This window comes from Eublepharis macularius, chromosome 11 (assembly GCF_028583425.1).
Source record: "Eublepharis macularius isolate TG4126 chromosome 11, MPM_Emac_v1.0, whole genome shotgun sequence".
NCBI lineage: Eukaryota > Metazoa > Chordata > Lepidosauria > Squamata > Eublepharidae > Eublepharis > Eublepharis macularius.
Genome location: NC_072800.1, coordinates 22167246 through 22195114, shown reverse-complemented (window position 1 = coordinate 22195114; position 27869 = coordinate 22167246). Strand labels below are relative to the sequence as shown.

Genomic DNA, 27869 nt, shown 5'->3' with positions numbered 1-27869 from the left:
TTCTCAGAACCAAAGGAAATGTCATTTCTTATTAAACAAAACTGAGACTTTCATTAATAGTGTTGTGTATTGCCCACCTCCTCTGTTGCAGCGTACAATGACAAGATAGTTGCATTTCTACGACAGCCCAACATTTTTGAAATGTTGCAGGAGCGTCAGCCAAGCTTGGCACGAAACCATGCACTCAGGTACTGTATCCTATGGCCAACAGTCAAATTATATGTGAGATGGGAGACTGGGAATGAGAAACTCGCATTATGGGAGCTATGGGCAGGCCATATCTAGAGTGGTGCCATGTTGCAGGGTGGAAGAAGGGCTGGGCCCTATGCTGTTTTCCTTATCTCAAGTGCTGCATCTAGGGTGTTTAATTTTATTATTATCATCATCATCATCATTATTATTATTATTATTATTATTTTATCATATTTATATTCATATTTATATTCTCCCCGCAAGCAGGCTCAGGGCTTGCCTTGCAATAGAAAACATACAGATATCCATAGATGCAGTCACTTGTACCCTACAAAGATCACGGAACACTGATCTCCCCCACATTGTTCTCCCTGCTGTCCATTTCAATCCCTGGAAAATTTATTGCTGTGTTGCAGGATCCATGGGGATCAACAGGTGTGGGGAAAGATGGGCAATTTCACACCCTTCCTCTGCCACGGTGCACGCCCCCCCCCCAGATCACATGGCTGTTCATCCACATGGTTCCTGGGACCATAGAAATAAACTCTCCAGAGATTAAAAGTGTCTGCAGGGCAGGATGGGACAATCAGTGTTCATTGGTGTTTCATAATTGGTTATAGAATCAGCATGGTTTTGGGATGGCAAAGAAACCTTTGATTAAGTGTAATGGGAAAGCAGCTGTAGAAAGAACAATGTTCATTACTAGCCCAAACATTTTAGTCACTTTGTATAGTGGCAAAACAATCTGCACTGAAAAGCAAGGTATGAAAGATGCTTAGAACAGCTCAAGAAACCCCAGTCATTAATAGGCCCAGGAATTTCTTGAGCTTGGCAGGCAACCATTCTTGAGTCACAGCTTGTGACCCACCAAGCCAAATGGAGTGTAAGTTGCCATCCGTGGCTGCTGGTCTGTGCTGGACCTAGCAGGTCACAAACAGTACTGGTCTGTGCTAGACATTCAGCAGGCAGAAGCCAGGACTACTTTGAAGACATGTTAATCACCTGTGTTTATTTTGCAGCCCAGGTAATTGATATATTCTACTTCCTAATAGATTAAGGTAGTAAAGAGTGTGCAGATGGTCCCAGTGAAACTTTCCCATCCCGCCATTTTTCCTCCCTCCAAATATTTTGCTGGATTTCTTGACTGAGGACCAAACAAAAGACGTTCAAGCTGTAGAGTATGAGTCCTCAAGTGGTCTCCTTGGGCGCCATGGCACCTACAGACACTTTTCCTGGAGCTCCCTGTTTTTAGACAGTGGGCAGGGCTAGGTGGAGCTTTTGCCCAGCAAGGATTCTGATTGGCTGTTGGAGATTTGGTTGGCTGTCCAGATTTTTTAAAATGTTTCCTCGGCAGCAGCTGCTGCCACAGCACAAGTATGTTCACCGTGTGACTGAAGGTAAACTGCGGCAGCCATTGTATGGTAAGCTGCGGCAGTCATTTTGTGGCTGCGCCCAGCACACTATGTCAGAATCCCAAAGGTACTCATAGGCTCAAAAAGTTTGGGGATTCATGATACAGAGGATCGCAGTTGTCTTCAGCAGGGATGGCAATCTGCTAACAAAAACCATGGAATCAAGAGAATGGGGATCAATAACCTGTCATATTTAAAATGCACATTTCTGTAGCTAAGAAGTTTTATTACCACCATTAAATTGCAAAAAAAAGAAAAAAAAAAGGAAATTCCATTACAGGAATTCTCCTTTAAAGAAAAGGAATATTTTAATCGTTTTTTTTTTAGCAGAGGGCAGACCTGAATAGTACAACTTATGGCCAGCAGACTATGATTTTAGCAAAAATTCCCATTGGCTCATTCTTCCATGATGCACAACACATTAATCCTGAATTCAGTAATCCCAGAGACTCTAAGTCATATTTCTTGTTGGGCAGAATGTGTTGCTCCTTTGTAAGTGAACATTTCAGAACAATTCTTAGAGGAAACAGGGCTGGCCTGTCCATTAGATGCACCTAGGTGATCACCTAGGGTGACAAGATCAGCCAGGTTGCCATTCTTCCCATCCACCCATTTGCCACATCAAGGACCGCCATGGCAAGCAGCAGCCGTGGGTAGTGCCTGGGACCCTGGCACGTTGCTCATAGTAAGCCTGCACCTTCCCTCCCTCCTTCCATGGGGTGGGGGGACAAAGTCTAAAGCACCCCAAAACCTTGGTCTGGCTCTATGTATTCATTACATCGTAGCCATGTCTAATATTAGCCATTTTAAAACTTTTTTAAAAAACAAGGTTGTATATATATACAAATTAGCGATCAGCCAACACTACTCTTGACACTATAGTCGAATATAATGTTAGCCTCTGGGCAACTTGCTCAGGGGAGCGAGGGGGCAGGAGGAGTGTTGTCCTCCTCATGTTGCTTTTTACCTATAACTCCCTTCTGCTAAAAAAGTGGCCCTAACATCAGGCTGATAGATCTGTTGTCCTAATACTGGCCTCCTCTTTTGGAGAAATGGATCTGCAAAGGCAATGTGGTTGTGTTGCAAGAAATGTGTTCAGAACCGGAACAGAAAAAGAATACTGAACACAATTGCAGAAGCAGGCAATGGCAAAACCACCTCTGGAGTCGCTTGCCTTGAAAACCCCTACAGGGCTGCCATAAATTGGTTGCAACTTGATGGCACTTTCCACCACCATGTACAGAGAAGCGGCCACTGGCCAATCTTGCAGAGAATGAAGAGCCACAGATTTTTAAAAGCAGTTTGTGTTGCAGCTGGGCAAATTTTTGCTCTTCTCTTTTTAGAGAGAACTAGAAGCAGTAGACAGAAGGTGCATATTTGTTTTAGTTTTCTAGTACAACAACTGCATTTTGTGCCATTCACTGTACAGGGAGAAGATCCACTATATTCGGACAGAAGGTACACATGGGCTTGAAAAGTTATCCTGTGATGCAGATTTAGTAATATTACTGAGGTAATAACTTTAGCAACAACTGTCACTTTTTTTTTCAGTATCCAAGCTCTTTTTTCCAAAAACAGTCTCCTGTGCTACTCAACATACACAACACTAACTCATAGAAATATCCCTGCATGCTGAGAGCTGCAATTTGGTCCCCTCTATCCAACAGAGTAACCAGGGGAAGGGGCGTGTGTGTGTGTGAGTGATGGATTAAGTATCATATCTGCACATCCTGTCAAAGACCTAATGAGGCATGTAGTCCCCTGGACTACATGCTTGTAAAGTAATTGAACTAATTCATTCCTCCTTTCTCTTTTCGATAGCCTTTTTGAAGAAGATGTTATGTCCTACATACCCCTCCAAGCAGCCTTCCACCCTGGCTACAGCTTTTCCCCTCGCTGTTCACCGTGTTCATCACCTCAGAATTCTCCAGGTAAAGGACCCAATTGCTCCATGTCAAGATGCTTTTTCTTCTGTCCAAAGCAAACAGTTGCTTGATAGGGGGGAAATGCTTTCTCATAGGCAGGGCTCATTTTGAGGGGGAACACGCAGGAATGCAGTTCCGGCAGTTCCCTAAAGAGGTCACATGTCAGGTGGCCCTGCCCACCTGACGCGGGCATTTTGGGCCTGTTTCAGCCTGGATTGGGGCCAAAATGGCCCGGATCAGACTTCTGACGGGTGGTGGATCACTCTCCCACTCAGCAGCGGCCCGATCCTGACCATTTTGGGCCTCTTTTCAGCCATTTTCAGCCCCTTTTTGCCATTTTGGGCCCAATTTCGGCCCTGAATGGCCAAGATTGGGTCCAAAACAGCCAGGATAGGTGATGTCAGGGTGTGTGGCATATGCAAATCAGATATGCTAATGACACACTTCTGGTGATGTCAAGGGGCATGGCATATGCTAATGAGTTATACTAATGTGTTCCTCCAGCTCTTTTTCTACGAAATGATGCCTGCTCATAGGTCGTTTCTACCTGGTGCCAGGCTTGTACGGTTGCTCCATTGGTTGTATGGCTGCTGATACAGCACAGCAGCAATGGGGCTTCCATGTGGCATGTTTCCCCCTGGAAGCAGGGAAAGGAAATGGCTGCTGTGGGGACAGTGTCAGGGAAAATGGCTGCCACATGGATGGGGAAATCCAAATGTCCTCAGATGGCAGCCATCCAGGCTTTACTGAAATCTTTCCCAACATTTTGAAGTTAATCAGGTTTAAGAAAGATCAGAAAAATGCTGGGGGAGCCAGAGTATCACAAGGGCTGCAGGGAAGCAGGTTTAAAGAATTTCCCAACAGCATTGAACCTGAGACAGATAATCCATGTGGAAATGGCCATAGTCTTCTCTGTCCACGGGCTATATTTTTTTTCTCTCTCCAGTGATAGAAATGTGCAAATAGGCATTCATACTAAGTGTTCTTACATGACAAGATACAAAGCAGAACGATTTCCTGTGGCTTCCTTAGTGTAAGCTGTTGCTGAGTGACAATGAAAATAAGATTCTTATTGCGAAAGTGCATTGAAAGTGCATTATTCAACATGTGTGGAAATGGCCACTGTCAAATAGAAAGCTATACAAAGTGAAATTTTGCCCTCATTTTATCTTCTTCAGGGTTAAAAACCAGGAAATAGAAATTGCTGCAGCCGTAGAAAATATTATTCTTATAAACTACATGCAGAGTCACACTGCGTATATTACTAGGCAGGAGTTTTAGCTGCCTTGGAGGATTGCAACATTACAAATGAGGTGTCCCAGATCCCAGGAGGTACTCAGGAGTGTGCTGTTCTTTGAGTATTCACATCATTAACATTTTCAAGGTTGTCTGTGCATTGCCCACTTAGGATGACCTCCGAATGGAAAAGGGAATCCTAAGAGTAAAGAACACCCATCCATTGTCTTCTTCATATTTACCAGAATTTAAAAGTTCATCTTTGTTTCATGAATAAAAGCTATAGACAAAGTTTGTTTTTATGAAGAGCCTGTCTAAAAGCAATAAAAACAGAAAAAGACAGTGGAACCTCCTACACTGATCTAGAGATTTCTTAGAAAAGAAATATGGCTTAAAATGTATTATTGTTTATTGTGTACAGCTTTCTTCTTTCCCTCCCAGGGGTATTTCAGAGCACAAATACAGTATTATCGTGCAAACCGCACGATAAAAGCATTAAAAACAAGAAAACAAAAGAATAAAAACTGTTAACTAGGTGAAAACAGCAGCACCAAAAGCAGCCTGACATTTTATTATTTCCCAAATATTGTGTGGAGTAACAAGATGGGTATTGCTCTTTTAAGAGCCAGACTAGGCCCAGCAGGTGCAGCCCTCATATCTGTTCTCTTGAGCTATAAAGCAGAGGTTGGGAGAAGGAGCTGATTGTGTCCTCAAAGAGAAAGCATGGATGAGAATAGCTGAAGCCTCCCCAAATTACCTCACTGTCGGGGCTTTTTTTCAGCAGGAACGCAGTGGAACCGAGTTCTGGAACCTCTTGAAAATGGTCACATAGCTGGTGGCCCCGCCCCCTGATCTCCAGACAGAGGGGAGCTTAGATTGCCCTCCGCACCGCTGAGTGGCGCGGAAGGCAATCTAAACTCCCCTCTGTCTGGAGATCAGGGGGCAGGGCCACCAGCCATGTGACCATTTTCTCCGAGGGCAACCCACTGACTTCCACCACCTCTTTTCTCAGAAAAAAAGCCCTGCTCGCTATATTCTGTTGCTGTAGGCACAACTTTTGCCAGTCGTGAGAAAAGAGTAGAGGATGAAGATATAAAGTAGGAGGGGGTTCAGTTTCCCTCTTGTGCACAGCCCCTTTGATATAAAAAAACACACATCCAGTCCCTGTTTTGTACATGAATAAACAACCATGATTTTCATACCTAGTGTCATGTCTGAGCTCCATCCGTGCCAATTTTAATGATCCTTTTGCTCTGAACCAATGTATCCTGCTGCAACTCAATGTCATTTTACCAATGTCATAACTATTTCTTTCACACGCTTTCACAGGTGTTTATCTAACGAACTGCAACAGCTTCCAGTGTTTCTGACCTTGTATGCTACTCCCTCTCAGACTTTGACATGGCTTGCTTTCTAGTGACTCAACTTGATATTACAAACATGTGAAACGTTCTCACACAATAAAAGCGCCAAAATCTTGTTTATGATTGGGAGGGGGGAAAAGAGCAGACTTGAATGTTAAAAGAGAAGTCTCTCTCACATGATGTCATTTCCTGTCAACTTTTACTCTTGCTCAGGGCTTTTTTTCTGGGAAAAGAGGTGGTGGAACTCAGTGGACTGCCCTCGGAGAAAATGGTCACATGGTTGGTGGCCCTGCCCCCTGATCTCCAGACAGAGGGGAGTTTAGATTGCCCTCCGCACTGCAGCATGGAGGGCAATCTAAACTCCCCTCTGTCTGGAGATCAGGGGGCGGGGCCACCAGCCATGTGACCATTTTCAAGCGGTTCCGGAACTCCGTTCCACCGCGTTCCAGCTGAAAAAAAAGCCCTGCTCTTGCTGCTTAGATGCTTACCTGGCTTCTCAGTAGTCCTATGGACTACTATACTACTATATATGGAAATGATCTGATTTCTGAATAAAAGCCATTTGACCAAGAGCTTGGACTTCTTGCTGCAATGCTCCAGGGATCTGTCTACCATATCCTGTCATCCATAGCCTGACACCTAGTTTAGCCCTAAGAGTCTAAAGGAAACCACCTGACAACACTCCTTAGATTCATCAGACATTTGGGGAGGTTTTCAATGGTTTGCCTGTGGTGGTGACTGAAATTTCCTATTAGAAGCCACCCTAAGCAATAGCCAGAATTCATCAGTGCTTCGGTAGTGGATTTGGAAACTGAGTGGGAAATGGGACCTTTCCTCAAATCAACATTGCCCTCTGTTGTGTGGCATATAAAAATCTGACAAATGCTTCACAAGGGTTTCTGCTTGCACAGAAAATTATTAGGAGCTTGCTATTCTCTAGCTGCTCGTGAACCTACTTTACTTTTCCTCCCAGTCTCGAGGCTTCTTTGATATTTAAATTTTCGATGAATGGTATTCTGCCAAATAGGAGTTGTTAACATTGTCTCCTCTGGATGAGATGAGGAAATAGGATTTCATGGATTCTGTTCATTTATCCGGAATTAACGAAGAATTTCTTTGCAGAAGAGAAATCAGCTGCTTTCAGGGTGTTGTCTTCAAAGCCAAACACGTCCCAAGTGGTCGAAGACCTGCTCTTAATAGGATCGTATTAGGAAAATGCCTTTCAAATACATACTCAAACTTTGTCATAGCAAAAGGATTTTATGATTATTTTTGAAGATCTTTGCGACATCACAAAAAATAACAACAAAGTGTAATTAAGGAAAGAAGGAGCATCACTTACCTATGACACGACATTACAACATTAGCCTGTTTCAGACGTTACGTTTGGGGATATCTAACCATAGGTGTCAGGAGCATGCACTATCCACGGTCTTTCTGAGATGCACAGTTGCCGTGTCATCTGGATAGGGCACTGCACATATTTTCAGCTTTATACTCGCTACCTGTTCAATGTTGCAACTGCACAATGTGCAACTGCACATACTGAATGTAGTGCGCACTCCCAGTATATGCAGTTGGATACTCTTGAACATCACATCACATCTGAAATAGTCTCGTCTATATTTCTTTGTTCCCTCTCTCCCAACAATGGTAAAAATAATGTGTTATAGAGATGAAGAAACTAATGATATGAATATCACATCCTGGCTAAATGAACAACACATTATGGGAAGAGAGGGGATCAGGTGAAATGGGAAGGCCATTACTGTTTGTCTTCACGTGATGTTTGGCTGTCACAACCTCCCGACTTGCAGTTGAAGATCCAATCATGTTCTTTCCCAGACCTTTCATGTGTTGGCCCCAGGGCTTTTTTTTCTGGGACAAGAGGTGGTGGAACTTAGTGGGTTGCCAGCACAGGGGGCAACTACTGGCGGGAGGTGGTGCCCCTGGTACCACATGCGTGCGTGCAGAGTGTGTGCATGCTCCCAGGACTGCACAATGATGTCACTTTGGGTCATCTGGAACAAGGGGAGAGTTTTTTTAAGTTTAAATCGCCTTCGGCAAAAATGGTCACATGGCTGGTGGCTCCGCCCCCTGATCTCTGCGGCATGGAGGGCAATCTCAACTCCCCTCTGTCTGGAGATCAGGGGGTGGCGCCACCATCCATGTGACCATTTTCAAGAGGTGCCAGAACTCCGTTCCACTGCGTTCCAGCTGAAAAAAAGCTCTGGTAGGCCCACTCCTGCTTCTACTCAGGGGTAGTCTGCGTGCTATGCGGGTCTGCGGAAGGAATGAGCTGCTGGATGCTTTAATGTGTGGCACTAGAGGAACTTGGATGATCATGGAGGGTTTGGCCAACTTGCAGCAAGAAAGCAAGGCACCATGCATGAAGGTGACACAAGAGTCGAAAGCTTTACTCAAGCCCTCTGAGGGTCACTGGGAATTCTGCTAGTCATGCCAATGCAGTTATTCAAATCACAGCAGCCATGCGTACCGTTCCCACAGGCCTGAGTTTGTTCAACTGGCAGCTTCACAAAATCCCAACCAGCACACCAGCAGCTCCATATGCTTCTACCAAGCATTGCGGAGGAGCTGCAGAGCATCTAAACTAAGCCCCTTATGCTATGAATGGGAAACAAGCGTGCATTGCTTTCTAATTATGATTGTACCGAAGATCCCCAGCAAAGCTGAAAATAAGTTTTCTTGGCAAGTGGTGGATCAAGATACTGCATAAAGAGCAAAGCTTTTCCAAGAATTATCTTCTGTTTTTCTCTCTCAGGCTTGCAACGAGCCAGTGCGAGAGCCCCCTCTCCATACAGGAGAGATTTTGAAGCCAAGCTTCGTAATTTTTACCGAAAACTAGAAGCCAAAGGATATGGCCAGGGACCAGGTAAAATTAAGTGAGTATTAATGATTTGTCCCCATCTATTGTTTATTATTCTCCCTTAACGTGAACGCTCCAGTCAAGTAACAGCATCATAAACACAAAAGATGGGGAAAAACGTATCCCTGTGTTGGGAAGGTTTGCTGTGTAAAGGGCTCAGCAAGATAAAGGAAAGGGAACAACAGGGAAGGCAAAATATAAATATGCAAAGGAAATTTTGCTGTCATTGACTAGATAAAGGTAACCTGCTAAAATTTAATTTGGATGAAGCAGTTGGTAGGGGATGTAGAGATTCCTGGTACAACATTGTGATGGATGGAGTTGTCTTCCCCCGGAGACCCAACTGTGCAGCTGGACAGTTGTTCTAGGCCTGGTCTTGGTAATTAATATGTAATGTGTAGGTTGGCCCTTAAAATTCCAGTGGCACCTTAAAGAATAACAACCTTCTTTCACATTTCTTTCAGTATCTGAAGAATTGAGCTACATCTTACAAAGTTCATATTGGAAAAAAAGTTATTAGCATTTTAGGTACCGCTGGATTTTTGTTTGATTTTGCTACACTAGACTAACACAGCTACCCCTTTGCAAATTTCCTCCTTGGCATTCCTCCTTGGAATTAAATTAGCAATATAGTCACCCCTCTCTAACGAAAAGCAGGGCTTCTGTCTAGCTTTTTTAATTAAAAAAACCTTCACTATTTCTTTGCGTGCTTTCTGAATACTTTGAGATCTGACCTCTGTAATTTTCTGTTGCTAGGTTGTGCAGTTCACATTCCTGGTTGGGCAGCTGGCTTGCCTCTCTACACCCTTTCCCAAGGCTTAGTCAGAAGTACATCATGCTGCAGCCTATACTTCTAAAGCATTTTCTGGTCATCTGGCTGACTTCAAAGTTCATTTTGGCTTCTACCCAAAACCACTTTTGTTGTGTAAATGGATCTGAAATCCAAGCCATTCAATCCAAACGAGCATCATGGGCAGAATATGCTGTTGTGGGCCAGGAGAAGCAATAGCTGCTGCTTACTCAATTGGGTCCCTCTAATCTGGTATATGGATGGGGCATATTCCAAAAAAGACTAATGTCCCAGACCAAAACATACTATATTGATTGAGGCATACAGTGCTGCTACAAGCAGGGAACTTAAAAGGCTGAGAACCTACATATCCATCATGTTGGTTTCTTTGCTGCACACAGTTTAAATGGGGGGGGGGTGTATTTTCTGTACCATTTCTAATCGTTTGGTAAGCCACTTCAAGAGAGATTTTTATTTTTAAAAAAAATGGGAGTGGAATAAAAATCTAACAAACTGGCTTAGAGACCAGTTCACACATGATGCCAAAACTACAGCTTGTGCTAACAAGGGTTTGACGTGATGTCTGAATTGACAAGCCGTAGTTATGGCTGCCACTGCCTACTGCTACTGTACCATGGAGATGGGAATGAATGTGTTCAGGGCTTTTTTTCAGGGGGAACGCGGGTAGAACGGAGTTCCGGAACCTCTTGAAAATGGTCACATGGCTGGTGGCCCCGCCTCCTGATCTCCAGACAGAGGGGAGTCTAAACTCCCCTCTGTCTGGAGATCAGGGGGCGGGGCCACCAGCCATGTGACCATTTTCTCCCACTGAGTTCCACCACCTCTTTTCTCAGAAAAAAAGCCCTGAATGTGTTTATCTGTAAATCATCATCAAAATGTACGGGTGGTTTACAGAGACCACGGCCCAAGGAGCTTAAAGGTTTTTTTTTTAAAAAAAATGCTCTCTGGGAAATGGAGGTAGGAGGGGAAGAATATGTATTCATTCCAGCTGCAGGTACTTTATTTTATTTTACTTATTTTTATTTTATTTTATTAGATTTATATCCCACCCTCCACACAAACGGGCTCAGGGCGGCTAACGACAAAGAATACGTCATCTATTATACATTAAATCTGTGTGTGCGTGTGTATAAAAATATATAGAAAACAGTACAAACATACATATTAATGTATGTGTCGTAACTGTGTTTTATAATTGTATGTGTTTACATTTTGTAAACTGCCTTGAGTATTGTGGAGAAGTAGGATCTAAATATTTTAAATAAATTAACATTTAGGCTTAGTTTTAGTACTAGAGGGGAGTTGATCCAAATATTTCTCAAAACTTAAGAAAGCTGGAATAAAAAGCAAAGTAGAAAATCAGCTCTAACCAATGGCTTGCCCATTGTATATGTGGAAACTGAAAACATTATTGGATTTGAACCTCGGTTCAGTACAAACTATGGCTTCATACAATGTCCTAATTGAGTCAGTTTCTGCCAGTATTTTACTTCCTGTTTGAGAGGATGTGCTCATGCAACATTTAATGCTGTGCACCTAAGAATTAATAATGGGTCAAAGCCTATTTTCCACCACTGTTTACACAGGATTGTTTTGAATAAGAAGTTGACTATGTCCTCTGTGCCATGGGAAGAACCCTGTGGTGCAGAGTGGTAAGCTGCAGTACTGCAGTCCAAGCTCTGCTCACGACCTGAGTTTGATCCTGGCAGAAGCCAGGTTCAGGTAGACAGCTCAAGGTTGACTCAGCCTTCCATCCTTCCGAGGTTGGTAAAATGAGTACCCAGTTTCCTGGGGGTAAAGTGTAGATGACTGGGGAAGGCAATGGCAAACCACCCCGTAAAAAGTCTTCCAAGAAAACATCGTGATGCGACATCCCCCCATGGGTCAGTAATGACTCGGTGCGTGCACAGGGGACTACCTTTACCTTTATGTCGTCTTTGTTCTTCATAGCATGATAAGCTGGATAATTATAACCTTCGATCAGTTCCCAAGAAATAATAATAATTAAAACCTGCTCATTGTTACAGTTGTTTCATGCACGCTTGTCATTCCTCTACCCCTGTGCAGGTTAATCATACGGCGCGATCATCTGCTAGAAGGCACTTTTAATCAGGTGATGGCTTATTCACGGAAAGAGCTCCAAAGGAACAAACTCTACGTCACGTTTGTTGGAGAAGAAGGGTAAGTAGCCATACGACTATCCTATGAATTCTTACATCTCTGATTGGCCAAGCACTACAGTCAGAACCGTTTTGTCTTCTGCAGTTCTATACGGATTGAACATCTAATAGAATATGGTACAAAAAACATTCACCTGGCACTGAGCTTTTATAGAGTTTCTATATGTGGAAACCTCACTGGGTTGCCTGCTATAGCTGACAGACCCTGGGGGCGGGGACAGTCATGCTGGCATCAGCTCGATGTGCCACTTCTGGTGCAAACCCAGAAAGGATGTGATCACATCATTCCAACACTACAGCAGGAACCTGGCCCAGCATAGTAGGTGTAGTGTACTGGGAGCTTCAAGAAAAAGGCTTTAGTAGTAAGGTTCTGTACAGCTGCATTCCAATCAGCTGGGTTGTTGAGCTGGCCAATCAGGATGCCCCTACAGGCTAGTGAACTGGCGAATAGGGTTTCTGGATACTGGGTGTTTGCTATTGGTTGAATTTAATTGTGGGCATGTTTTGGTGGGGAGTTGAGTGTTCTGTAACTGCTGTTTAGATGTTTTGTGCCTTGAGTGGTGATGTTCCTGTTAATAAAAGAGTTATTGGAAATCACTTGAACTGTCATACCCACTATATAATAGTAGGCATGCTTGGTCTTACCCAGGGTACGGGTGTAATAACTCCAGAGAGCCATACGTAGTCCCCAGGCCTGCAATAGTTTCCCCATTTATTTCATAAGATGGAGACAAGAATGGAAAGAATCAGTGCAGTCCGGTCTTTCCTTTATTTCCCCTGTGCAAGACTCATGGGGAAGTGGTCACAGAATAGCTTGCCCATGTGGAGCATCATTCACAGGGCTGCATTTGTAGAGTTCCCATGTCAGTAACTGCATGAGTAGACTGAGCTCTGGTTCTACTGGGTACCCTCAAAATGAGAGAAGTAAACTGCCAGTGGTTGCCATTAATCCTGCAGCCTCTGCTGCTGCATCTTATTTCTGTGGCTCATAACATGTACATGCATAAAAAGACAGATACTCAAGTATGGGGAGGTAAAGGGGGAAACCTGTCCTGGAGCCCCACAAGGCTGAAGGCCTACACCGTACTGATTCATATTGCCTAAGGCTAGCAGACAAACTAGGTTACACCCATCTGACCTTTCACCTTTGAACTTCAGGGCAACAGCTTACAGAGTCAAATTGGAAGACTTTTTTTTTTTGCCCTGGGTCACCTCTCTGCAGCTCTGCGTATGCAAAGAGCTGGCATGGTATAGTAGATAGAGTGTTGGACTAGAACACTGGGCAACCCAGATTCGAATCTCCAGTTCTACCATGGAGGCTCTCTGGGTGTTTTGGGCCTGTTACTCTCAGCCTGACCTACCTCACAGGTTTGTTGTTGTGAGAAAAGGGAGAAGGGGAGAACAGTGTTCTAAGCTACTTTGATTCCTAACTGGGGAGAAAAGTGGGATATAGATGAATGCATGGAAACACAAATGCATACAAACTATAAACAAAATAGCAAATTGCAAATTCTTGATTTTGAAATTAAAACCATAAAATTAACAAAATTATACTTTTTTATTGAAGCACATAATTCCATATTTACTGAAATTTGCTCCTACAATATGGACTCACTGCACTGTATATCTCTCTCTTATTTTATTTATTTTATTTCTCCTTCATCTGTATTATGATCATTGATTCTCCGGAGCTGATTTTGTGTCGAAATGCCCTTTGACTGACTGACTACTGAAATTTCCAAAGCTTTACTAGAAGAAATTAAATTTAAATCTAGAATCCAGGAAATTTAAAGCTTGGCAGAGCTTCATGCCAGTACTTTTGTCAAGACTCTGAAAAGAGATAAAATCTTATCACCAAGCATATTAAAAATTCCTTCCTAAGATAGATCAGCAGTTTCCTGTGCTGTGAATGGTAATGGTGCATTTTCTGTGTTATCTTTTCAAGCCTGGACTACAGCGGCCCATCCCGAGAGTTCTTCTTCCTTCTGTCTCAGGAGCTCTTCAATCCCTACTATGGACTGTTCGAATATTCAGCAAATGACACTTACACTGTGCAGATCAGCCCAATGTCAGCATTTGTAGAAAACCACCTGGAATGGTAAGATCCTCCGGTTAGATACAGGGGATAACAAGAACCGTTTCCAGATGGCTTACCTGCATCCGGAACGTCGCGCCACGTCACGGGGAAAACGCAAAATATCGCGTTTTCTCGCACGAGTTTTGCGCAACGTCGCACACAACTCGTGCGAGAAAACGCGATATTTCGCGTTTTCCCCGCAACGTGACGCGACATTCCGGATGCAGGTAAGCCATCTGGAAACGGCCCAAGAACCGTTTACCAAATCCTGTCGGATACTTGTCAAGTTAGGTTTTTGTTGTACAGGCTAGCATTTTAAATGAGATTACACATAAATTACAATTGGTGTTGAAACTGAGAGCGTGCGAGATTCGGAGATTGTACCAGACAGCGAGTGGCCGGCAATAGATGCTGGTTTGGGGCGGGGGGAGACATGCAGTAGAATGGGACAGGAGCCTGAGGAAAGATTTTGGACATGTCTAATAGGATGCAAAAGCAGAGCTAGAGGGAAGAGAGAGAAACTAGGGAGAGGGGAGCAAGGAATTTCAAGTGTTTAGAAGGCATTTGACAAGCCGTACAGGGCAAAAATGCACATTATGTGCTGTCCTGTAATTGTCTTAAAATACATTTTCCCCCTTCCTTTCTGTGTGGGGAACTAATGTAACTATGATTCTTTTAAAAGGCTTTTTTCCCTTTGCCAAATGCATCTTCTGGGGCTGCTGCGAAGGGGAAATACAGCACAATGGGAAAGAAGTTTTTAAGCGGTTCCTCCCCTGCTGTGTCCCTCCTGAACTCCGCCATCCCAAGCTGCTCTTACTACTGTTGGGGAAAAAAACACGACTATGACTATTCGTAATTCTTCCCGCCAGTGGCGATAAAAGTGGCTCGCACCGAAACAGCATGGGAGGAAAGGATTTAGTTCCCTCAAAAGAGCAGCTCCCAAGTGGCTGCATTTGAGAAAGAAAAGTAGCCTTTTAAAATAATCACAGTTGCATTAGTTCCACCCACAGATAAGGCCGGAATTTGGCAGCTGTCCAGAAAAAGACCCAGAAGCACTTACAGCTTTCTGGCCAGGACAGCAAGAATGAGCAAACTACCTAAGAGGGTGAAGCTGTGTTGCTGCTGGGGAGGACAATATGTTAGGCTGCAGTTTGGAGTCTCAAGTGGCTTGCCATAGATCAGAAGCCCTTTCAGTTCTGGTCCAGTCACCCCTGTCGGAGTGGCAGGAGGAAGGAAAATAAGCACTTATGTGTCACGTAAAATGAGATGCCTTTATAGAAGTCTGGTTATCGGGCTGTTTGTGTAAATGTCCTCGTTCCATCACTCGGTGTGCTGGTTTGTGCAAAAAATTACGAAGATTATGAACAGTTCAGCTGTTGGTTCTGATTGCTCTAGCCCTCCTTTGTTGCACAAAGGCAGAGCCAAAGAACTTTCCCTTATCACTTACGTATATCAGGAAACCCTGCCCAGTAATGGAGTCACATTGAGCATTCCAATCCATTTTGTAACATCTGCAAACAATTGCATTGCCATGGGTGGGTGACTGACAGGGCCGGTGGCTGAATTTTCTCCCAATTCTCTCTGTTCCAGTGCAAATTCATTTGCACATTCACAGCAGATCACACACTTCTGCTCTATGTTTCTTTGGAGGCCATCGTTTGTATATGTCAAGCTACGTTGGCCTGTGCATCTTACCCTTGTCCAGTATAGCCCTGTACACATGACCTCTCCAAGCATTGACTGAACACACGAAAAGGGAGAGCAGACAAAAGTATGCTGGCCTTGTCCACGTCCTCCATGTGATCACTGGCACATGAGCACAGGGCATGCCCTAAGATGAGATATCTGTGCATGCGCTCCCTCCTCATGATCAGTAGTGCTCAGAAAGCAGCATCCCTGATCATGGGGAAGGGGTATACAAGCAGACATTTCCTCCATGCATTCACACCGTGCATATGTCCCAGTGATTGCATGGAGGCACAGAACAACTGTGTCCACTCACCCTCCCTCTCTTTAGTCAGGCTACAGAGAGGTCATGTACAGAAAGCTATAGTGTGTCTTGTTTGCCTGTATGAGTACAGGAAGAGGGAGTAGTGCCTTCAATGGTTTGTTCAGACGGTTTTGTGACCCCAGCATACAATAGAGTTTGCAAAACACATTCCCAGCATGCCTTGCCACAGCACCCTCTGATGCACGCTGTATTAAGATGCTACGTACAATGCAATCTTATGCAAAGTTACTTCAGTCAAATCCCACTGATTTAAATGGGCTTAGACTGGAGTAACTCTGCCCAGAATGGCACTGATAGTCTGCTAGATCTGGTGTCAAAATGCATCCATGCTGCAGCTTTTGAAAGAAGGGACCAACGGAAATGGGTGTTCTCCTCTCCCCACATTGAGCATGGAGAAGTGCTCGTGCTGTTGTTTTGTTTTATTGGGTTCCTACAGATAGTCTGGTGGCCTTTCGTTTTATTTTCTGCATCTGGATCTTTCAGACTCTTGGGAGCTGTTTTCCTTTTGATAATTTTGAGAAATGGCTTAATGAAATATCCGTTGCCCTTTTGAGATTCTGTTCGATCCCTTTGAACAGAAGCACCCACTGGGATTTCTGGTTATTATCAAAACTCTAGATTATGGCATATTCTTTTTGGTATCTCCCCATACCACCACCACCCACAGAAGCAATCATTCAGCAAAAGGTCTGAGTAAAAGGGAATGTGTGCTTCATTTAACTCTAATCTTTGTTCCAGTTACATGAGTTAAAATTTGTTAAAATCAGTGGTTTGCAGCACTAATATAAATATAATAAATTAAATTAAATTAAATTAAATTAATGGTCTGAAATCAGGATTTTATCCATAAACTGTGCATTTGGCTTGCTACTCATGGGCTGCTTCCACACATGTTGGATAATCCACTTTCAATACTCTTTAGTGAACATTTGAAACTGATTTTCCATGTGTGGAACAAAAAATCCACTTCAAAAGGATTGTGAAAGTGCATTGGAAGTGCATTATTCAATGTGTGTGGAAATGGCCATGGTGGAAATAAACCAGGGTTTTCATGTTACATCTGAACAAAACCTTGATCTTTCATCTCACCTTACTGTAGAGAGACCAAACAGTCAAAAAGTTGAATGAGTTAGTGCTCCAAGGAAGAAATGTTCAAGTAATGGCTTAAAGCATCTCCCATTGATTAAGAAAACCCTTGCTTTTCTACCGTTGTTAGTACAAAGCCTCATATCCCTATGACAGGGTTGAGGGGAATGTTATTTTTTCCTCCCACAGGATAGAGTAGTTACTTGCTGCAGTAGTAAAGAGGGGGGACATACAGTGAAAAAGAGCAAAATAAAAAATAGAAGCAAAAGGTTTATAAATCCCTGCTGCTACAGGGAAAAGGGGTAATCTGCTAGTGTTTGCCACTGATTTTTATCTTGGGAAGTTATTATTTTCAATTTCTGTTCTGCCTTTTGGCTCATATGTACCAACCTGATTCACTATAACAATAGCAATAAAGTACATAAACCAATAATTAAAATCTGAAATACAGACAATAAAGCCAGGATCTTATCAGACACAGGCTCAGGCAATCATCTCCAGCAGCTTCCAAAAATCAACCATGTAATCATTTTCCATCGATCCTACGACGATCATTTCAGGTGGGTCACCATGTTAGTCTGTAGTAGTAGAAGAAAATTCCAATCTAGTAGCAGCTTAAAAGCCAACAAAATTTTGCCAGGGTATAAGCTTTTGTGTCCCAAACTTCACTCTGTCGGATATCTGACAGAGTTTTTTGACTCACTAAAAGTATATCCTGGAAAGATATCTGAGAAAATGAGTTTTGACTCATAAAAATTTTGTTGGTCTTTAAGGTGCTGCTGGACTTGACTTTTGTTACAGGGATCCTAATCAACAATATATCTACCCACATTCTTCTAAAAGTGAAAGATCTGGCCTTGCAAACACTCTGCGGGAGAGAAAACTCCCAGCAGCACACGTTGCAACCAAAAAGGCTCCAATCCACGTACACACCAATGGCAATACAGAGTAAGTACTTGCACACTTGATAAGGTTGAGATGAAACATCCTGAGTAAACATTAAACTTGCCCATAGTGGAAGAGCTGCAAAATACACATTATTTCTCCCTAGACCTCAATAATAGCTTTCTTTATGCCTTGTTCTTTGTAAGAAAAAAAAAAGCACTCCGGTTCCAGAATGAGTAGATCAAAGCACAGAAAAGTCTGTTCAAGCTGAGTGAAAACAGAGGCATAATGAGTGGAAAATATTTTGCTTTTATGGAGAGGCTGAGATTTAACACCTTTCCTGCAAGATGCCGGCGGACGGATAACATGACTTTCAGTCCTTCTTACACTTTGTACTGCATTCAGCTGCAAAAGATAAAATATACGTACACTGGCAAAAGCTGCACCTCTGAATACAGAAGACACGTCTCTGAATAATCTGATAAAATTTCTTCCTAGAAGAAATGCGCTCTTTTTCATAGGTGATGAAATCTCTCAGACATCCACAGCCAGACATGACTGACCCAAAGTCCCTCTACACGAGACGCCTTGGCATGTGTTTGTCAAGTGAAGGGGGAGACAATGTTAGCCTGGAAGCATAGTTTAAAAAGACAGAGCTGGCTCCTCAGATTGTTAATTTCATCTCCTCCTCCCCAAAGGGTCTGTCAATTTCACCTCTCCAGTCTAAAACTGTGCGGGATCGTAACCAGAGGGCAGCAAGGAAGGGAAATGGGCTAGAGCTGCCTTCCAGAGCCGAGCTTGGACCTGGAGAGGTTATAATGGGCTGAAGTTTCCCTTCAGGCATTTCATAGCCCCTTCAAAAAGCTCCAGTGTACAGAAAAGCCTTTGCCCTGCTGCCGGCTTTGTCTTTTTAAACTACTCTTCTCAGCTAACATTGTGTCTCCCAACACATGGTCTTCATGTGTCAGGTATCTTGTGTAGAGAGACTCACAGGCTGCTTCCACATGGGAGCAAGAAAAGGCATCCCTGCTGCAGAAGCAGCAGTGAGTGTCAGGGAAGCACGCATGAATTGTATCTGCACACCACATCCCCGCACTTCTCACTACCCTTGCATCCCCCTCCATGCCTACTGCTCCCCCTTTCCTTGTGTTGGATTGGTTCAGAAGTTTCAATAGAACAACAATTGCGCCAGGGCCTCCCTCATGGGCTGACACCCTCCTTTCTCCCTTTCTAGCTTCCCACACTTACAGTGGACCGCACTCTGGGACTCAGGGTCTCTCTACACTCAAGTGAATCTCACTTCATGTGCCCCCTCCAACTTTCCATGCAGTCGCTCACACAGTCACACTTCAATTTGCTCCGCGTTTTGATATCAGTTCCTCCTCAACTACTAAAAGTATCCCAGTCTCCTCCGTATCCATTCATCAAAATGCAGATCTTGACACTCTCTCATCTTAAAGAAATGCAAATTGGCAAGTCAAAAGAGCCTACAGTACTTGTTCTTGCAGCAAAAATAGAGCTGAATTGGTGTTTTGACCTCTGGAATCACTTGCAGATGCAATCACACAAAGGGAGCTCCCGTGAAAGTGGTATTCACATGTGCTGAGCAAGAACAACCAGCACATACAATCGTGCACTTGAGCATCCCTAGGTACTTAGTAACATGTATTTCCACTCCCAGTTGGGAAATAAAAAAAAAACCCAACCCTATAAAAGGGATGAAAGGTGGGAGAGAAAATACAGAACTCAGTGTCACCATTTTAAATGAGGAGCTGCTCCCCCCTTTTCCCCTCCTGATATTGGCTGTGGGCAGATTGTCCCCATGGACGTTCTGCCAGCAGCCATCTCAATTTTCCAATGAACCATTGAAAATAAGATTTTTATTTTCTCTGGCTCATTAGGGAAAACACAAGAGCCACATGGGTTGTGCCTGGATTGGACACGACGTCATGTGGATGCTTCCCAACTTCACCAGGGCATCATAAGTAAATAAATAAAATCCCATAGTCCATGAGGGATGGAATCCCTGTGGGGAAGCATCTTGATAATTCCTAATCTTACTATATAATTGAGTAACCGTATTTCAGACAACTCACTTTATACCCTGGTGGACCACCAGAGGGTGCTGCCATGAAGGGAAGCTTAGGCAAGGCACCATGTCCCTCCAGAAATGCCTACCACCCAACTTAACCCAGCTGATATTAGGAGTGGAGCAGGTGACAGTGCCCACCACCTGCCTTCACCCAGCTGGTATTAGGAGCAGAGCAGATAGCAATGCCCTCTCCCCGCCTTAACCCAGCTGGTATTAGGAGTAGTCGTAAAAAATCTGGCTTTTCCCGATGTAACACTTCCAGAAATATGGGTTCTAAGACCAACGGGAAAACAATTAGTTATCAATCATATATTACATATACATAATCATTCTTTTAATATCTCATATCACAATATTGCAGCCAATTTTTATCTCTGTTTTACAGGTTTCAGCATACAACTTATATAACATATATAACATTCAAGAATCCTCCCCAGGAGAATCAAGGGGTACAGCAGCAAATAAATGACTTGTACTATATCAAAGTCCTTGAAACATTTTAAAGTGACATGAATCCTCTTATTTGTTTCAGGAGCCGGTTAGACAGGTTCATGGTTTGTTCCAAGATGAAAAGTGGAACCTTCAATGGTGCCCGGAACTAAGGCCGGCAATTTCCAGTTAGTTCTTCGTCCTCACGGACTTCCTCAGGAGCAACCATTTACAACCATCCAAAGTCATTTAACAGGCACACCGTCAGTTCACCCAATGACGTGGAAGGAGTTTTCCACATCATTGGGTGAACTGACGGTGTGCCTGTTAAATGACTTTGGATGGTTGTAAATGGTTGCTCCTGAGGAAGTCCGTGAGGACGAAGAACTAATTGCTACATGATTGCTACGTGATCAAGTGGAGCTCAAGTGGACTGGAAGTGAACAGGGAGGAATACATGTGAGTCTGTTCACTTGCCGTTCAAGTATCCTTCATCACTTGTAGCTTGGATCCTAGTCTCACTGTATTTCTGACTGGCACTTCTGGTACTAAATCGAACATGATTGCCACACCAGTTGTCAATGCCAATCAATAAGGGTTTGCACCCTTATTGATATATGGGGGTAAAATGACACTCCTGCCTGCATCTATAGGAATCATGGCCAGTTGGAGGCATTTTTAGTTTAGTATCTGAAGTTAATACTGTATGTCACTTATCTTTGTTTCTAACTCTGCCTGGGGCAGGGGGGGGTACCAAGCCGCTACTGAGTTCTCTGTTCTAATACTGCAATCCTGTGCAGAGGGGCTCCATTATAAGCCCACTGATGTGTAACTTTGCATAGGATTGTACTGCTAGTCAAGAGAGCTATCTTCAGTATTTATTCAGATATAAACAAAATCTCCTTTGTCAACCTCTTTCTACCTTTTTTTGCTTTTAGTCAAAGGAGGACAAAGGCATGGTCGTACCAGCCCCAATCACAGGAGAAAGCATCATAGACCAACATCACAGCAACGCTTGATTTTTATGTTACTCAGTTTTTATCCCTTCCTTCCAAAAGAGTTCGTGGTCCTTCCTTCTTCCACTTATTCATACCTCTTAGGCAGATTAGGCAAAGACTAGAACAGGCTCAGCATCTCCCAGCGAGTTTCTTCATGGTAAGCAGGGATTTTAACTTACAGTGAGAAACAATAACCTCTGTATCTGCTTCCCATCTAGAACTGAGCTTCCACATGCATTTCAAATTAATGTTGCAGAAAGTGATGAAATCCCCAGGTGTAAGGTTAATCATAATAAAATGCATTTTTTATTACTTGGCATATGTTATTTATTGACATCAGTGGTATCTTCCTTTAAATAAGCCACATTTGAACAAAATATCTTCAAACATTATATCTAGCATAACGGAATGATAAACTGTATTAATAAAATGACTACTTGCTCCCAGTTGTTTCATAGTGTTTCACAAACTACGTTCTGTTGCAAGACAGTTATGAGCTTCCTCATATGACATGAGTTCTCATATAAACTGTCACTTTCCCTTTAAGGGTGATGCGCTGCTCTGCAAAGGCAAACAAACTAAACCATCGCATTGTTTATTACAGGCCAGGAAGAAGTAGGTCGCACAGAACCATTAAAAGGTGAATTCCGAATCAAAAGACTACTGTTATGTCAGCTTCAGCATTCAGCAGATTTCTGGGATAGTTACTAATGTACAAACCCTACAAGGGTTTGTTCTAATGGCTAATTGTTCTAATTGCATCTGACGAAGAGAACTCTGGTTCTCGAAAGCTTATGTTACAGTAAAGTTGGTTGGTCTTAAAGGTGCTACTGGACTTCTTACTAAATTGCTGGAGTATTTCTGTAACTAGGAGTGAATAGCTGAAGTGGATGCGAGGGGGAAATTGTTGCAGTTTGGAATCAAGTGGGTATGCTTTGGGGTTAGATATCATTAGAACTATAATCTCAGCCCTGACTAACCTTGGTATTGCATAAAAGAGAAGAATTTTCCAGGAAAAAAGTTCAGTGAACTATAATTTCTGTGAACTACGATCACACAAATGTTTTGGCCTGCTCAAATCTGGTTTCAACTGAGATATTTTTACTACTGCTCTTATGGCTCACATTTGACATTTATTTAATGCCAGTGGTGTGGAAAACCAAAACAATCTTCCTCTCAGTAAAAGTCATTGTTTTGTTTGATAGAATTATTACCCCTATTTTCATTTCAACCCTTATGTGAAAAATATTGGCTTGTCCCTCAGCGTGATATCTGTGACTTACAGCTGTGTGTTATAACAGTATTGCTGTTCCATTTTCACTTCCTCAAAGCACATTTAACTTCAAGTGGCTACAGAAAGTCTGGTGCTTTTTCAGTAAATGCCACACTTTTCCAATAAAGTACAATACAATAGAAGTTTCTCAGTTAAAGAAACATTAAGAAGCAAGGTCTCAAGAAATGTTTTCTTTCTCTTTTCTCATTGCTGGAACAAAATACATAGGTACCTACAGGGCTTTTTTTCTGGGAAAAGAGGTAGTGGAACTCGGTGGGTTGCCCTTGGAGAAAACGGTCACATGGCTGGTGGCCCTGCTCCCTGATCTCCAGACAGAGGGGAGTTTAGATTGCCCTCCCCGCTGCTGAGCGGCGGGGAGGGCAATCTAAAGTCCCCTCTGTCTGGAGATCAGGGGGCGGGGCCACCAGCCATGTGACCATTTTCAATAGGTGCCGGAACTCCATTCCACCATGTTCCATCTGAAAAAAAGCCCTGGGTACCTATGGAGGTGTTTCATATTTATCGCCTTAGTAATGTAGTCTGTGCATCAGTGTGTATAAAAAGCTAAATACTAAGAAAACAAAGAGGCTGCATTTTTTTTTGTTTCCACTTTTCTCATTAATGGCTAGATTTCTCACTGAAAGAGAGAAGAGAAAATCAAAAGTATAATTTTCCCAATGAAATATAGTTTCATTGAGTGACTGTCCAGAAAAAGTGTCCAAACCTGATATCTAGCTATCATTCTTTTGCTAAACAACACACACTTAAATTGCAAGCCACTTGATAATACATGGGCAGAGCAATTTGATCTGCAGAGTTTCAATTCATTTGTTTTTGATATAAAAATACTGTGGCTCAGGCCATACATTACACAAAACAAGCATTTTAATTATACTAATTGTGATTAGTGATTGTCTGAATGTGGGCTGCTCCATTAACTTTGGTTAGGGTCCAGCAAGCAAGGATCAGAAGTTGGTATCCAAAACAAAAAAAAGATCAGAAGTGGGTTTATTAGCTACAATTAGACTTAAGGATGGTTTTGCATCATGTACCAGCACAGACATCCTTGCTTAATCCTTGTCTGATTGATGCTTGTTCCCTAGCAACAATATCCTAGGCCACACCACTAGCCGTTGTGGAGGAAGATCAGGATTTGAGTAATTATCTGTGAGTTCGTTTCACAATAGCCATAGTTAAAACAAACAGTGTTTGTGCCTAATGTCTGAACTGAGCCTGTGTGCAAATAAGCACTCTGCTCCTGTTTTCCTGTCTGAAAAGCCCACTCGGGGTGTTTGCAGCCAGTTCACAGTATTGCCAGTCATTTGTTCAGGACAGAATGGACAGAGTTGGTAGGACCAAACCAGCCTGAACTGAAGATGGATAGTGGCACACATGGCTCAGGCAGCCCAGAGGAATGTGTCCACCTGGCATTCAATTGTATACATTTCCTCATCTTGACGTGGCTTGTAGGATTGCCAAGCTTTTCGCCCTATCCAACAGAACCTTCACCCTGCAGGCTGGGGAGGTCGCTTGAGACGCTCCAGCCCAGCAGCAATAGATGCCGGGCTGGAGCCTCTCAATAGATGCTGCCAGAGCTTGTTTCTTTGCTGCAGCCACTGGAGCGACAGCTGCACAAGCCAGTGCCTAGTGAGGCACAACCGCAAGCCAAACCCTCTATGACAGGCAGCAGTGGCTGCCAACAGCCTGAATCCGTGGTCGAGTGAGGAGTGGGTAGGGATGAATGGGGATGAAAGTTGACCAGCTGGTATAAAAGACCAATCAGCCAAAGCTGAGATGGACTCTCTCACAGCTGCTCTGGTGAGAATCTCTGAGATCACTGAGCGGCAGCTGTAAGGAGGAAGCAACTGAGGATGCTGTAAATCCCCTCCCTTCTGTGTCTGAAAAGACAAAACACAGAAGAAGAAGAAGAAGAAGAAGAAGAAGAAGAAGAAGAAGAAGAAGAGAAGGATGTGGAAGCTGTAAGCCCACTCCACCATCTAAGTGAGAGATCGTTGCAACCCATAAGCAGGGCCCTGTCTTGCTCCTTGATGGTGCCAACAAGAAATTCCCCGGGGAATAACCTCCTCTATGGTCAATCGGTCAGTCTCTCTCTCTCTGTACTTCTTTAGGAAATACAGTAAATGCATCATGGTTGGGGAACTGGGATTGGCAGTTAACCAGACCTGCTGTTAACCAAACAGGATGCTTGTTCCTCTGCAGCCTGAGATCAGGTTGAGGAGGAGCAGCCTGTGGGTCTGGGGGTACTCCTGACCCCCTCATACAGCTGTGTAGCTGGCAGTGATTTAAAGGGCCGGGACACCACAAGCTGATCAGCGGTATGGGGGAGTACAGGGGAGTGATTTGGGGGCTAGAGCACTCCTCCTTTCCCCCCACATGCCTCCTTCCCTCAAACACACAGCAGTGTGGCAGGCAGTGCTGTGTTCCAGTCCTTTAAAATCCCTTCTGTTGCACAGTTGATTGGCGGTATGGGGGATGCAGGAGGCACCCATGGCTGGGAGTTTGAAACTAGCCTGTGGGTTAACCTAGTGCTGGATAACAGGGCTTCTACTGTATTTATAAAATCTCCAGTAACTCCTCTGTACCGTAAAGCTGACGTAACATTGGAAGATCTTGTTCTTAAGGCTGCAGTCCTATGGACATTGGCCTGGGTGTAAGTCCCATTGAATGCTGTTGAATTTATTTCTAAACAAACATGCATATGGCCCCGACCTGGATGGCCCAGGCCAGCCTGATTTCATCCAGTCTCAGAAGCTAAGCAGGGTCAACCCTGATGGATGGGAGGACTACCCAGGGAGTCCATGGTTGTTGCGCAGAGGCAGGCAATGGCAAACCACCTCTGAAGTCTCTTGCCTTGAAAACCCTACAGGGTTGCTATAAGTTGCTTGAGTCTTGGTGGCACTTTCCACCACCAAACATGCACAGGAGTCGTGGGCTGAATCCTGCAGATCCATTCAACCAGCAATGGTGTTTTCTTCTCACAGAAGGAACTTTCCCCACTGCAAGAAACTTGTGGAGTCAGTCTGTGGGAACCAACCCATCGCGTCCAAACGGAACTGTTAGAAAGACCTAAAATAGCTTAATTGGCGATTTGGCATTTGTGTTCACCGACAATTCTTTCCCTTTCTTGCTTGTTTGTCTTGTAGCTTGGGGGGCTTGTGTCTGTGTACACCTGTGTGTAGATTGTCACTTGTAGGTTGCATTAATTTCTACATTCAAGTGCTTATCTTAGGAATGTTGAAAGTCGCATTTACCCAGTGATTCTCCCCTATTTTTCCTTCCCTCTCTAAAATCCCCCCTCCCAACATTCCTTACACTTACTTTTGAAAATAAACAAGAGTCCCATTTAACTGCGGTATTTGCCCTCAAGGTAGGATTTAATTTAATGCTGTTTATTCTTGTATATACATTTTAGTTTTCCTGAAAGCCACATCTCCCCAAACAAGTTATTCATGGAAACATCCCTTCTAGGTTTTGTGATGCTAGTCTGTTTTGAATGTAGTGCTTTTCCAACTATTATTTTAAAACTTTCTTTTTCAATCATTTTTTTCTTTTAAAAAAGCAAGCAAGCAAGCGAAAAAAAGATTTAAGTCAAGGACTCTTGTTTTAAGATGGAACCCCAAATAAAGTTGCGCCTTTATTTATTTATTTATTTATTACATTACATTACATTTCTCGACCGCCTTCCCCGTCAGACGGGCTCAGGACGGTGTAACAACCAACAATTTACATCATACAATTTAAAACAATAAAACATCATAAATAAACAATTAAAACATTTAAAACACTTAAAACATTTTTCCATATACAATAAAATTTCTCAGTGGCGGATATAAATATTAAAATTCAGTATTTTAAATGCAGGGCCTGGGTCTTACAAAATGCCCTGAATCCGACTTTGTGAGCTCCTGCATGGGTGGTGGACGTTCTTCGATGGTATGGTCGGCAAGAGGACAGCCTAGCCCCCACCAAAAGCCTGGTGGAACATCTCCGTCTTGCAGGCCCAGCGGAAAGATAACAAATCTCGCCGGGCCCTAGTCTCCTCAGACCGAGAGTTCCACCAGGTCGGAGCCAGGGCTGAAAAGGCCCTGGCTGTGGTAGAGGCCAGGCGGACCTCCCTGGGGCCAGGGACCATCAGCAGATGCTTATTAGCTGATCAAAGCGGCCTCCGGGGAACATATGGGGAGAGGCGGTCCCGAAGGTCTCCCTTGCAGGGCTTCATTTATTTTACAGCAGCAGAAAAGCTCTGCAGGAAAAAACCCTTCCCAGTGTGAAAGTGCAGCTGTCACCCTATACTTCCCCACTCACACATGATCTAAAGGAGCAGGGCCCCTCCCCATCCCTGATACCGTTTAAAGCGACTCACCGTGCCGTCCTACAGAGCTACACCCTTCTAAGCCCATTGACTTCAATGGACTTAGGAGGTAACTCCGCTTAAGATTTTACTGTTAATCACATCAGTAGATCAAATGCAGTTGCTGCCAGCATTTTTCCAGCCTAAGAACTACAATGAGAAGCAACCTTTCTGCCTTCAATCTGGTAGCGGTCTGGAAGCAGCCAGTTTACAGCAGCTCCCTTGTAGCTTCGGGAATGTATGGAGCCCTAGGATGCTTTTTAGGAAAAATGTTGGTAACCAACCATACTTATACCCACTCTTGTTTTATGATAAGCATATTGTCCCCCTATAGTTTCCTAAAACAACTTAATCTTTAAATGAAAAGACTATGCTTGGTAGGCGGTTTTTATTATCTGCTTTTGTGTATTTCGTTACAAAAAACATTCCATCAAATACAGACAGAGTATATAATTTGATCTCATTACAGCCCAGTTACAGAGACATCCGTAACTCATTGCATACCTTTTCAACGAATTTAGGTCTTATGTTTCCCAACTATACTTGCAACTGTGCCTTTTTAAAGAGCTAAATCTTATTAAGTTAATAGAAACAATTAATTTACCTTAAGCAGAAATGCATCTGCTACAAGCAGCTGCA

At 43.4% G+C, this 27869-nt stretch overlaps 1 protein-coding gene across 1 annotated transcript in view; it reads left to right on the top strand.

Annotated features, from left to right (window-relative positions):
* HECW1 (HECT, C2 and WW domain containing E3 ubiquitin protein ligase 1) overlaps positions 1 to 27869 on the top strand; it is a 186924-nt gene that overhangs the window by 141633 nt on the left and 17422 nt on the right. The window contains exons 17-22 of the mRNA XM_054991627.1: positions 92 to 188; positions 3034 to 3117; positions 3426 to 3535; positions 8912 to 9032; positions 11895 to 12008; positions 13953 to 14105. Of these exons, the coding sequence (XP_054847602.1) occupies positions 92 to 188; positions 3034 to 3117; positions 3426 to 3535; positions 8912 to 9032; positions 11895 to 12008; positions 13953 to 14105 (679 nt within the window). The remainder of the gene's footprint in view (positions 1 to 91; positions 189 to 3033; positions 3118 to 3425; positions 3536 to 8911; positions 9033 to 11894; positions 12009 to 13952; positions 14106 to 27869) is intronic.